The sequence below is a fragment of the Lactuca saligna genome, chromosome 7 (genome assembly GCF_052625555.1).
Source record: "Lactuca saligna cultivar CGN05327 chromosome 7, ASM5262555v1, whole genome shotgun sequence".
Lineage (NCBI taxonomy): Eukaryota > Viridiplantae > Streptophyta > Magnoliopsida > Asterales > Asteraceae > Lactuca > Lactuca saligna.
In genome coordinates, this window is record NC_136423.1 from 37,103,940 (window position 1) to 37,118,839 (window position 14,900).

Sequence of the window (14,900 nt, forward strand, 5' to 3'; positions counted from 1 at the left end):
TATATATACATATAATAAATTTTATTGCATTTCAGGTCTAATATCGCCAATAGCTCAAGTGCCATTTCTCAATGGTGTAGATGCTCATTCTATTCTAGTTCCAAGCACTCTCTTTGTAAAGGTTTGTAACATATGCACAGTGATGTGGTTTATCTTTCTTCCAAGTTTTTGAAAATTACAAGAAATAACAATATACTTTCTAATTTTTACTTATAGCAAAAAATATCCTAGAGGATGTGCACCATGTGTCCTCTTCGTTGATGAACTTGATTCCATTGCAACTCAAGTCGGAACTAAGTTATTGTTTCATACATAATATGATATTGAATTTGGAAAATAACTGGAATTGAATGGTTCATTCCATACATAAACGCGCACATTTCTTTTGATAGACGAAAATGGAGCAGTTCATTCATTCCATTTTATTAATTTCTGTTCATTGGCTGGAGGTTGAAAAATTGCAATGTAACTCATTTTTATTTATATGTACCTTTAAATACATAAATCTTCTTTAATTTTTTTTTTGTTATTTTGACTCATTTCAATTAGTATAACCTATATTTAACTTATATAATGAGCTTTTATAATGATTAGTTTTTATTTTTTGTTAATTGATGTTTAAAAATGTGTATGTGCATATGCACATTTTTAAAAAAAATATGCATATACATGAAAAAAATATGAATGAGCATTAGAAATGTTTTTTTTATTAAATCTAAATATTAATTTTGAAATATAAGTAATATTTTCATTGACTAAAAAAATAAAAAAAGTAGTATTATTATTTTTTAAATTAATATGCATATTCATAATATACTTATTCTTATGAATATGTATATGCATATTCATATGCATATGCATATTCATATACATATATTTATTAATGCATATGCATATACGTATTCTTATAATCTTATACATATACATATACCTATTCATAAGTATATGAATATAAATGTCATATAGATATTCTTTTGCATATGCTTATGCATATCATAAGAATAATCATATGTATTTAATTACATTTGAATATACTTATTCTTATGCATATGCATATACTTATGAATATACATATGTAATATACCTATTCTTATACATATTTATATACATACGCATATATGTGTTTAATTATCTTTTATATATATATATATATATATATATATATATATATATATATATATATATATATAAGCATAATCATTTGTAATTAATTGTCATATGCATATACTTATTCTTATACACACACACATACACACACACACATATATATATATATATATATATATATATATATATATATATGTGTGTGTGTGTGTGTGTGTGTTTACTCTTATGTATATATATAGTCATTAAAAATGTTTTTTAGAAATATGCATGTGCATATGCATATATTTTTTTAAATATGTATATAGGCAATATATATATATATATATATATATATATATATATATATATATATATATATATATATATATATATATATATATATATATATATGTATAGTCAAGATCAAATAAGAAGGAAATTTTTGGTAGGAAAGTAAGAAGTTTTTTTTTCTACATATTTTGTCACGAACAAACAAAATGAATTTTTAGATAATTCATTTGTAAGATGATTCACAAGAAAAAATTCTCAAAAAAACATCTCGATGATTCATTTATGTAATGATTTTGTTGTTATTCACTAAAATTGTCATAAAAGTGAATTTTTTCTTAATTTACTTAAAAATGTATCATAAAGATATTTTTTTGAGAATTTTTTCTTGTGAATCATCTTACAAATGAATCATCTAGTGATTCATTTTTTTTGTTCGTCAAAAAAATATGTAGAAAAAAACTTCTTACCTTCCTACCAAAAAAATATGTAGGAAGGTAAGAAGTTTTTTTTTTTTTTTTTTTTTCTACATATTTTTTTCGCGAGCAAACAAAATGAATCATTAGATGATTCATTTGTAAGATGATTTACAAGAAAAAATTCTCAAAAAACATCTCGATGATTCATTTATACAATGATTTTGTTATTATTCACTAAAATTATCATAAAAATGACTTTTTTCTTAATTTACTTAAAAATAAATTATAAAGATGTTTTTTTAAGAAGTTTTTCTTATGAATCATCTAGTGATTTATTTATTTTGTTCGTCAAAAAAATATGTAGAAAAAAACTTTTTACCTTCCTATCAAAAAAAATTTGTTACCGGATCTATATCAATTTACTTAAAAATGAATCATAAAGATGTTTTTTTGAGAATTTTTTTCTTATGAATCATCTTACAAATGAATCATTTAGTGATTCATTTATTTTGTTCGTCAAAAAAATATGTAGAAAAAGCTTCTTACCTTCCTATCAAAAAAAATTTCTGACCGGATATATATATATATATATATATATATATATATATATATATATATATATATATATATATATATAATACATTTTTTCGAAAAATTATTTTTTAATTATTAATTTCGAAATGTATGAAATCTTTTCGTTGATTTTAAAAAATAAAAATAAATAAAAAATAATTTTTATTTTTTTTTGCAAATAAGTGAAAGCATACATTATATTTCCAAATTATGATTTAAAAAAAAAGTGCACTTATAATTCATATTATTTTTTTGTGCAAATATACATTTTCAAAAAATCTGCATACGTATGTACATATTTTTTATTTTATTTTATTTATTTATTTATTTTTTTTTCAAATCTGTCTTAAATATATGTATATACGATTCATATGAAATTTGATATTTAGATTCACTATAAATTAAATAAATTTATTAGTTTTCTCCCTCAATTTAGTTCACCATTAATCTTGTTTCTCTGTTTCTCTCTTTCAATATATATATATATATATATATATATATATATATATATATATATATATATATATATATATATATATATATATATATATATATATATATATATATATATATATATATATAAAAGGAAAAGTGAATATACCCTAAAGGTTATAAGCTTAGGTACCCAAACTCACCATAATACATCATTTTATTTGATATGTTCATTATAATGTTTGTTAAACTTCTACTTCTAACTTGATTTACTTTCAAGATTTTTGAAATTTCACTATTATCTTACTCTTACATTACATCTTTATGCTGAACACCTATTAGGCTATATATACAATTGTTAAAATTGAAAATTATCTAAGAGGAAGATTATGTAAAATTTATAAAAAATGTTGGAATTAAATCAAGTTACAAGTTGAATTAGAAGAATATTGGACAATTACAATGTTCATATGTGATACAAAGCGACCTAATATGATGGGTTTCGATACCTAAACTTATATACTCTTAAGGGTATATTCACTTTATATATATATATATATATATATATATATATATATATATATATATATATATATATATATATATATATATATATATATATATATATAATTCAAGTAATTATAATTATTAGTTACTTTAGAGAAATCAATGTAATATACAAAACAAATCACACCGCGAGCCAATCTCCTCATGCTAATAACCATGATTACATTCAATATATATTTGTAAAGTGTTAGAAGTTAATCCTCATACGCCCAAACTTTTACTTTTCTTAAGATTGCTTTTTGTTGTAAAATCTAACGACGATGAAGATGTAGATGACGATGATCGTTTTTTTGTGATATATCTTTGTGGATTTTCATTGTGTGATTGGGTTAAATGCGGGAAGTTCAGCAAAGCATGAGAGCCACGGTGCTTAAATGCAGCTCGATCGTACGCCATGGCTGCTTCCTCCGGTGTCTCGTACGTCCCAAGCCATAATCTTGACCCTTTCTTCTCCGGATTCCTCATCTCTGCCGTGAACTTCCCCCACGGCCGCCGTCTCACTCCTCTGTACCTCCTTTCATGAAGTGATGCTATTGGCGGAGCTTCAAAATTCTTCACACCGTCAGAATTATACTCGTTTACACATGGTGGTGATTGGTGGTTCTCCTCACCGGAGAAAATCTTCTCGCCAAACGCGACCACGTTTCCTGTCGTGAAGTCCCAGTTTAACGTCATGCATAGAGCTGATTCCTCCATTGGAGGTAAACAGGTACCAGAAAGATCACTTCCCACAGCCGGAATATCTGCTGAAATATCGGGAATCTCATTACCACTAGTGGAAGAACTCGGGGCCGGAAAGATATCGGAAGAAGTTAGGATCTCAAAGTCATCGAAATTTGGCAAAGGCCCGATTGTATCATCAATTAGAAAACTGGAACTTCGGCTACATACCTTACCTGAGCTAGAGTTGGCTGCAAAAATGGAAGATATTTCCGCGGCAATATTAATGGAAGATTCTTCAGATATGGTCGGAATACTGAAATCGTTAGAATCGGAATGAAGAAAACCAGATAGGAAATGATTATCAACAAGATAGTTGTTAACGGATTCGAGGAGAGAAAAATCAAAATTTACTTCTTCGTTCATTGTTATTTTGTTTATTAATTAAGGGCTGGATCAAGAAACAACCAAAGGAAGGATGACAATGAAACATGGAGGATCTGGTCATATATACACAGATCGATGAGGCAGAAAGCCGTAGTAATATAGTCTCTTTTGTCATTTGAAACATAATTTAATATCGCTATCGATATGAATAATTAAGTAGATAAATGTATTTATCTTTTATTTATAATTAAAATATCTTTATAACTTCAATAAAAATAATAGGTATATAATGTTCATTTTGTTCTGATAGATATTGTTAGATTTGTTGTAAAATAGCGGTTCGAAGAAAGTAATTGTTTTTACAAGAAGTTATTTATTATTTGATTCAGTCAAATACGAAGAAAATCGGCTCCAGGCTCTCTGATATTTGGAGTTTACAAAAAACTACAACGTTGAAGTTTTTGGTATTGTAAAACGTGATTCAGTCGATAGAAAGCTATATTTTCAAGTGAACTAAAAGGGAAATGGAGAACTTTTAATTCATATATTTTAATATTGAGTATGATGTTAAAATCCGTAGAAACCATCGGTAACAAAGAAAAAACACTATGGATAATTTAAAATTCTAACAAAAAATAAAAAATTTATAAAAGTTATTAAATTACAAAAATAGTATACATTTATAATAATTAGTTAAAATTAATATACACATTGTTCTGAATATCCTATTTATATGTATAACCATTTAAAAAAAAATGATTTTATAAAATGCAATACAAATTTGAATAGAATGAAAAAAAAAACAATAAATCATACAAATGATATTGATATACCATAAATTCAAAATAATGGTAATATAATAAAGAAAAAACATCCTAAATGGTCCTTATGGTTTTTAGTTCCTAGGGTTTAAAAATTTTCATAGATGATTTATTTGATTTCAAAACTTTTGACGACCGGTCCTTATTACTAACTCTATTAAGTTTTATTCGTTAATTGAACTGTATTTTCATCATTTCACTATCACAGTGACAATTTATGATTTTTTTTAAAGAAAAACAAATGAAATAATATGCAAAGGTGGATCCACCCCCACACCACACACACACACACACACACTCTCTCTCTCTCTCTCCCCCCCCCCCCCCCCCCCCCCCCCATTTTCTTCCCTGGTTATGTGGATCATACAACTCACAAATCACCATCATTCTTTTCTATTCTTCTCACAAATATCAAAACTATCAGCCAGAGAACTTGTTAAAAATCTCAGATCGATTAAAGCAGACAGTCACAGGATGACTCTTTTAGACTAGTCAATACCGTGTGCCACTTAGTGCTTCTCCGACTAAGTTAGGCTAACTTCGACGATCTAGATGTACTAACGAACTTAGGAAGCAAGAGTTACGACAAGGGACACTTCAATAAAGCTTCTATTATATAACTCAACTTCTTTACAAGGCAACTTCTTGATGATTTGGACAAATGAGTCCTCCCCCTTATTTATAGGAACCTTACACCTCCTCAAATGGAAGATTCTAGGTCCCGATCATTCATGACTAATCTAGATTCTTCCTATTATATACATGGATTTTACAAGACTCTAGAATATGGTAGACTTGTATACGACACTCTAGAAATCTCTAAGTCGTCCCGACATTATCCAAATCATTCTTGTATGATCTAGCATGTTCTAGATGCTTCCAAAGTCTTCAGGGTCATTCTAGCTTCATCTAGCTTCCTCTTGATTATTCCGGATCGTTCTCCTTTGTTCCACGAACATCTACAATATTCTAGCATATTCCAGGGTATCGTAGATCATTCTTGATCTTTTCGGAGTGTAACAGCTCAAATTTTCAAATAAATTTTTCATTTAAAATAGAAAAACATTATTCGACAAAAGCATTTATTCCAAGTTCATTTCAAAAATACAAATAACGAATCCCCAAGATCTCCAACCATGGCAGTGTGTACGTGTCACGCCGGCGCCTTCCCACGGTCATCACTAGTACCTGAAACACATAAACACAACTAGTAAGCATAAATGCTTAGTGAGTTCCCCAGTATACGACTTACATACATACGCCTTTCCAGGCCCTGACCTTCCGGTCCATATATCATTGCCTTCCGGCCCGTAACATAATTGCCTTCCGGCCCATAACATATTGCCTTCCGGCCCGTATTATATTGCCTTCCGGCCCATAGTATATTGCCTTCCGGCCCATAACATTTACAAAGCATAACACATATATCATAACACACATAGCACATATATCATACATCATACCTGTTCCTGATATCACATAACATATTGCCTTCCGGCCCGGTTAAACATACATAACATGTATAGCATCTACCTTTCCAATTATAGCGTAAATCACATATAACACATACGACCTTCCGGTCACACAGTCAAACCCTTCCGGGTGAAGTATAGTGAGAAAACTCACCTCGTAGTATGCAAGCTATAAACCCTTGGAGCTACTCGTACTCGATCCGTTAATCTGTAGACTCCCTATAATACCACATACCTTTGTTAATGATCTTATCAAACAAGACACTGACCCTACGAAATTACATACAGGTCAACGGTCAACTTGACCGGACTCGTCGAGTGCAAAGGCGACTCGGCGAGTCTAGACACCCCGACTCCACTCGCCGAGTCTAGAGAACGACTCGACGAGTCCCAGTAAGTCTTCAAGCTACTCGCCGAGTCTGAAGAACAACTCGGCGAGTCCTATTGAATCTTCAAGCTACTCGCCGAGTCTGATCATTGGACTCGGCGAGTCCTCGCCATGCAGTCAATCAACTGCCTCCTGTAATTCGCATGATTCCGTAATATATAGATATGGGACTTCCTGGACCTTTACACATACTATTACTGGGATTTAAACACTTGTAACAACTCTATAATCTATCAAATCCTTAAATGGGTTTCCTAAACCCTAGATTCGTGTACAACACCAAAACTATAGAAATGATCCGAGGATTACCTGGAAAACGTGTTCCATGTGTCCCCAACCTTCAGAGCTCAACCCCTTGATCCTCCTTTGATCACCACCTTGCCTCTCCTTGCCTAACAACCTCTTCAAGCTTCCACTAGCCTTCACCCTTGCTCCAGATGCCCACAGCCGTTTAGGTTATCTTCAATCGGCCAAAAGACGAGACATGACGGCCCTAAAGACATTATATACGATCCAGAATCAAAACGGCTAGGGTTTCAGCTGAACAGCGTCGACTCGCCGAGTCCCTAATGGACTCGTCGAGTCCAGTCGCGAATCTGTGACCAAGACCGTGGTCCTACTCGGTGAGTCAGGCATCAACTCGCCGAGTCCCCCCTAAATATTCCCCAAATTAATTTAAAGTAATACCTGAAATTCCGGGCTGTTACACGGAGACTTCTCGAGTATACTTGATTGTTCCGGAGTTCTCTAGACGATTGTAGAATTTTCCAGAAACTTGGTCCGTGACAAGACGGAGGACTTCTAAATCGATCAATTCTAAAACTTAACCTAGTAGATCTAGAGAAAAAGGAGTAGGTCGCCATGGCTAGATAGTTGATTTCTCTATGCTCTGCATTCTTCAGATTGTAGATTGTACTTTCTCGTCCGATTTCCCCAACTTCGTTCATCGGCTTTTCCTATATTCCATGTTCCACTGATTCTGGGAGCAAAAATAAAAACTACATGTCTCTGTGTTTGGTTGTACCGAAGGTTAGAGCCAATTATAGTCTTATAGACAAGCAAGGTAACAATGGCATAGGTGACATTAGATTTTAATTGTAGAAGATTTGTTCTTTATTAATTTAATCTCAAAGTGGGTGGAGTTAGCCGATGTGGAAGAGGAACGACTACGATCGGGATGACGGATTTAGCTGATTTAACAGTGCTACTTTCACCGCTAGGGATTTTTGTCTTAACCTTAGGCTTCCTACAAAGGGCGACCATCGAGCACACGGTGAGAAATCGAATATGTGTGTTCTTAAAATCTTTCTTTATATTCAGATGAAAACATAGTTGTATATGTGAGATCGAGTTTAAGAACTCCATGTGTGTGTGGGGGTTTTATTCTAGATTTAGGTGAAAAATAAGTTTTGATTTTTCAAGTATGTGGGTGCATTATAACTTCCAGTGTGTGTGTGTACGTAGCTTGAGTTGTAGGTGAGGTTGGGAAGACGATCGTCGTGAGTTTTTTTTAGCTGATGTGTTGGAAAAGATTTTAAACAGGGTTAAAAATGATTATTTAATTGATTCAAATCAGGGTTATCTAAAAGATACCACAACAAAAGAAAGACCCCTCTAGGCCTCATAACACCATCCATACTCTCCATAAGGTTGAGAAAACCAATTTTCCAAGATCTATCTTTTAATGTTCTAGGGTTTTTAGTCTTTTAGGTGTGAGCCATTTGATGCATTCTACTTTGGTTGCTCGACTTTCCAAAAGCAACAAGGAGATCAAAATCGTCAAGAATCTAAGAGACAAATTTGAATTTGTAAAAGGTTAGTAATAAAATCCCTTTCTTTACTTTATAATACTAGTTGTGAAAGTATTTTGTCATAATAGAAAACCTGGATCTTACATTTCATGTAAACTAACGGTATATATCAAATGCTTATGTTGCCTATTTTTAGTGTATAAATGCCTAGTAAACCCGTCACTGGTATCAGAGCCATTATATTTTGATTATAGTCACTACTGTTAACAAATTGAGAAAAACTAAAGAAACATGCTAGTCGCTAGGTGCGGCGCACCCAAACCTAGATGCAACACGCTTTCAAGAGAAAATCAGGTTTAAGGATTTTTTTGCTATAATTTCAAATTTAAGGTTATCACTAGTTTTAAATATTATTTAAATTTTTTTAAATTGGATAACTAATCTAAAAATGTATATATGCCTAAAATAATAGGAATTAAAGATAATGATTTTAACTTAATTAATTAAATTATTAATTAGATATAATTTGTTTAAATAATATAATTTTAATTTTTTATATTTTATCTTACATATTATGATAAAAGATTATAAAAGAATATGTAAATACCAAAATAATTTATATATATGTAATAAAATTACTATATGTAAAAGAGTATTACAACATGTGTCCTCACATGTTTAATTAATGATTGTTAGTTGAGCCAAGATTAAGCTTCATTCATGAAGCTACGCTATAAGAGTCGTATAAGGCAACAACCTAGAAAATGACCATTGAATGATTGTCTTTTTCACTAATTGCTTCTTTGTGTGGTGGATTATCGTTACCTAAAAGTTTTGATAGGACGATGTCTCGTTTAAAGTATAACATATAAAATTACTAAAAACAAAATTCATGTTCCTAGTTATTTTAGGAAAATGTAAATAGTGGCTAGTCCATGAATAATGCACATTTATTCTTTATAGTCTATTATGGAGCGTGTGTTGTTAACTGGAACATAAATCTGAGACATAAGTACAAAATTATGTGGCTCTTGTGGCCGTGGTTTGTTGGAAAAACGTGAGTGATTAAATGGCCCACTAATTTAAGGACCATGACATAATCAAGGGTCATGAATTATTGTATGGTTGGTGCACCATCTTATTTGTGAGACCTCAGCATCCTAGGCGCAAATAAAAGATGTGAAAATCGGAGGTTAACATATCATTGAATAGTTTTAATGAATGTCAAAAGATCTAGGAATGTTATAGTTATTGAAATTCGTAAAGTGTTTTACCCACCTAAAGTAACTTCGTGATATGATTGTAGTATCTCTCTTTATAAATCGGATCAAAATATGGATCCTAGACTTAAACTAAATTGGGTAATTATTTAGTATTAAAATAAAGAACAAAACTTTGTTTATCCTTTTAGATGTCGAGTATTAATGGTCTTCCTCTCCCACGACCTCTTCCCACCAAAAACGAACTTTTTCCTCATTTTAGTTCATCATACAAAGAAAGTCATTGACGGGGCTAACTAACTTGATTAGATGTAAGACACAAGGATGACATTCAGGTATGACAATCTTGAATTCGTGATCGATGAATCCATTCCAGAAATCAATGATAACTCTACTGACGGAGAGAAAGTTGCTCTAGCCAAAGACATGTACGTCTCAAATAAGGTTTATTGCATCATGATTTTTGATTTGTCATCAAATCTTCAAAGTGCTTTCAAGAACACTTGGGTGTATAAATGAACTTGGAACTATCTAAAATGTTTTAGAAAAAGGTAAGATAGGATCAATTTGAGATTGTAAAAGACCTACTATTATACAAACTCAAAGAAGGTGGTTTGGTGTGCGATCATGTTCAACAGTTAAAGACCTACATAGATCGACTCGAGAACCTAGATGTTGTATTTAACAAGAACCTTACTATGGACTTAGTCCTTGAATGCCCTAGTTAATATGATAATTTCATCATGATTTATCAATTGAATAGAAGTAAAGCTTCCCAAAGTACTTGACAGATCTTAAGGATTCTAAGGTTCAAGTGACTGGGTCAAGTTCATGTATTTACTTGATCAAACTTCATGATACTACTACATGTAACTCCGTGGTTCTTGATATGGGATGTGGTACTCACATTTTCACTATATTGAAGGGACAAAAGGAAAGAAGGAAGCTTAGGAATTTTTATTATGATCAATTTAGTTAATTGTTGTTAATCTTCGGAGATGTCTAGAAACATTATTTCCTTGCATGCACTGTATAGACCCTGTTTCTAGTTTTCGATTGAAAATGAAAACGGTGATATTCTACTTTATAAAGATGATTGTTTTATTTTCAAAGCTTCCAATTTAAATGAAATTTATGAAAGTTTTGTGTTTGTTTCAAATAATAAAAAACACTACTACATTACATTTACTGATGATTTCAGTAGATGTGGTTATGTTTATATGATTAAACATAAGTCATAAAATTTTGAAAAGTTCAAAGAGCTATAAAATAAAATGGAGAATCAATTGGGCAAGAAGATAAAGGTTCTTCGATCTGATAGGGTTTGATCACTCAAGCACTTCAAAGATTGTCAAAACTCAAAAGGAGTACAATCAGCTCGTGAATGATGTGAAATACATTCCTCAAGACGAGAAAGAGAAGCTTCAGTGCAACATTAAAGCCTTAAGAATGATTAGGTTTGCTTTACAATCAGACACGTTTCGATTGGTGAGTTCATGTGCTACAGCAAAAGAAATATGGGATATGTTAAAGGAATTGTACACTACCGATGAAGATCTGGAACATTCGATTCAAACCTTGCTGCTTTCTGAATTTGGTGATTTCAAAGCCCGAAGAGAAATTCATTCAGGCCTTTGATCGGTTTAATTATCTCCTCAGTAAGATGATAAAGCACGGGATCGAAAGGAAGGTTATTAAGCAGAAGGTCACCTCATGAACGGTCTTAGACCCGAATGGATGGCAGTTGTGTCCACAGTGAAGGCACACGAACAGTTCAAATCATACTCTCTGGCGAAACTGGTGGGAATTCTGAAGTCCCATGAAAGTGCGGTGTCAAAGGAAACAAATGTGGTTTCTAGCTTGGGTTCGTTAGCTCTTATTTCCAAAGGAAAAAGCACCGTTGAAGAAGAAGAAGAATTAGATCTTGCTGACTATGATCTAACTGGTGAAGAGTATGCCCTGATGGTTTTCAATCCAAGAAAGTTTATTAAAAGGAAGTTCCTAGCCAACAAGAACCGAAACTGGTAGGGAAGTTATAGTTTCGAAAAAGTGAAGGAGGAACCGAAGATGAGTTCAAAGTCTGAAGAATCTAAGAAGGAGATGAAGATTGGTGGTGACTCAGGTTTTGATTGCCATTATTATGGAGGCAAGAATCACTTTGCCAAAGACTGCATGCTGAAGAAATAGTCTGAAAGAATTGATGAAGATGATGTGGAAGCGAACCTCCTGAGATGAATGGAAGAGATCAAGAAAAAGAAATCAGCAACTAACAACAATACCATGAATGCTTTAATTGTGCCAGGTACAGGTGATAACGATGAATTTGGTGGAGTTCAGGTGTGGTCCACAGATTCAGAGGACGAAGAAGTAAGAAAGCCCACTCATGGCAAGGCTCTGCTGGTGAAAGAAGAAAAGGTTGAGGGAAGATGTTTGATGGTGATGGAAGGTGTATCACAGATGCGAGGATACACAATAGATGGTGGGCTGGATGACGGGAAGGAGCGATAGGACATGTGTTTCGCTGCGAAGCCTGTCAGTGCACACAGATCAACGAATGTGATGAGTTGATAAAAAAGGTACAAAATATTATCACTTCTCTAAAAATTCCTATTACTAACTATGAAAAGAAACTGAATAGCTTAAAAACTAAATTTTCTAGTTTAAGTAGTAGTCTTACACAAAATCATGTCACATTTACCCGACTGATCAAATTAGCAGGATATTGTCGAAGAGTGAGGAGATGAGAATCTGGATTGAGCAGAAGGAGAAGGAATTAATTAGGTCTAGGGATGAGTCAATCTATTTGGAACGAGACAATCTTAAGCTTTTAAAACAACGAAACATTTTTTTGTTTGATTGCAAAAAGATTATATTTTAATATCACTCAGTTACATTTCGATTGTGAAATAGGAAGGAAGATACATTGCATGATTTTACCCTTCCTTGAGTTGAAGGAGGATGAAGTCGATGCCGAAGCTTACAACTGTGAAAATCTTGTATCTTCTGATGAAATATCTCCTGCCTACAAAATTGGTCTTGACAAAATAGAGTCCTACATAAAGTCAAAAGACCATAAGGACAATTGAAACTTAGAACCGAAATTGTAAAGAAATTTGATTCATTAAATGCGAAGTTAAGTTCAGAAAATAAAATTGCTGTTGAAAATGCATCTGAACTTAATGATGATGATGACATGAGTGAAATCTCTGTAGAGGACGTAGTGGAGTGTTCTGAATTTGTCAAGAGTGAACCCGAAACTAGTAAAAATCTAATTTCTGAAAACTCCGTTGAGTTCGCTCGCTCATCGACCGACAATACCAAAATCCTCAAGGCAAAAGCTGTTGTATATCAAAAAGTTCAAACCACTCCAAATCAAGTTTACATAGTTCAAGGAATCACACCACAACAAAAAACCGAACTCACAACATTAGTAGAAGAAGATAATGCTAATGGATGTGATGAATTTTTCTGGTCAACACCTATGGATAACGCTGATGAAACAAAAGGTCTATCTCAGATACCTCATGGAGAGTGAAGGGTAGGTATGTGGAAGAAACACTTAATAAACCTACAAGATATGATGTACCAAGCACAAGTGGCACCAAAACATCTTTGGGCGAACCAATGACAGCGTCCAGTGAGACGTATTCGTCAAAGAGCGGAAGCCATGCTCAAGTACCGAAGAAAAGGGTCAATATTCATAAAAATCCAAAACAGGTGGCAGAACAAAAACACCAACGTAACCTGAGATACAAGAAGAATCTCTCAGAAAGAAAACAGTTTTGGCGATCCCAGAGTCCTGATTACGTAAGGTATGAAAAGACAAATAAGTCACGAGGAGAACCAAGAGCCAACCGAAAGGAAGGTTTCGGTCCTCAACATGTAAGCAACCGAAAGGAAGGTTTCGGTCCTCAACATATAAGCAACCGAAAGGAAGGTTTAGGTCCTCAACAGGTAAGCAACCGAAAGAAAGGTTTTGGTCCTCAACATAATAGCTGCCGAATGGATGGGTTCAGTCCCATGTTCAATTAGAAGAACCAAAGGGAAGAATGTTTTCATTCTCAACCAAGAAAGAGCAATAATTTACGATCTAATATTGCTTCTAAACCTTATTCTTCTCATTCTTAGTCTTATCTTCTAAAGATTCAAAGCGGAAAGAAAAGCTCTTTCCAGAAGACGTTAGATGCCCGAAGTTTGCTCCAGCGCCGTAACCCGTTTCCGTCCATAGAATTTGTCTCTTTCGAATTGTTTCCGTTTAAGTTTTAAATTAAGTCATTATTTTTGAGATTTCTATTATGACTTAATGGGTGTCTAAACATGTTTAGAACTCATTTTAACACTCCATATTAGTAATCTGAAACATTTTAGTTTCAACCATATCGGGTTACGACATCTTAATCAGGTGCGACCAAAAGCCCCGTTTAACGTTGGTATCGGGTAGAATTCCACCGTGTCCCAAACTTAGGACCTATTTAAAGCTCAAAAGACTTAATTTTAAGCCTTTCCTCTCTCTCGCTACTCTCTCTCTAACCTCTCTCCTCAAACTCAAGATTAAGGTCCAAAAACATCAAATTTAAGCTCCAAATCACCAAGGTAACTACCCTAACTCCTAGTATAGTGTCTTAGACCTTCAAATTCGAGTTCAAATCATGGATTAGGACCATAATCATGTGTTTACAGCCCTGGAACACCCTTGGGCCGTGAACACATATAAAATGGGTTTTTGAGCCTTTAAACCTTTCCAATCGACCTTTGGAGCTTAGATATGACTTAAGGGCTTACCAAACGGGACTTAGAACACCTTGAAAATCATTTTTGAAGAGTAAACATGAGTTT

At 32.8% G+C, this 14,900-nt stretch overlaps 1 protein-coding gene across 1 annotated transcript; it reads right to left on the reverse strand.

The window, feature by feature from the left end:
• Positions 1-3,497: 3,497 nt before the first annotated feature.
• Positions 3,498-4,517, reverse strand: LOC145005942 (uncharacterized). Its single transcript, XM_078965044.1, has one exon. It carries the CDS (start codon positions 4,449-4,451, stop codon positions 3,567-3,569), a length of 885 nt encoding a protein of 294 aa, XP_078821170.1. The 5' UTR covers positions 4,452-4,517; the 3' UTR covers positions 3,498-3,566.
• Positions 4,518-14,900: the final 10,383 nt, after the last annotated feature.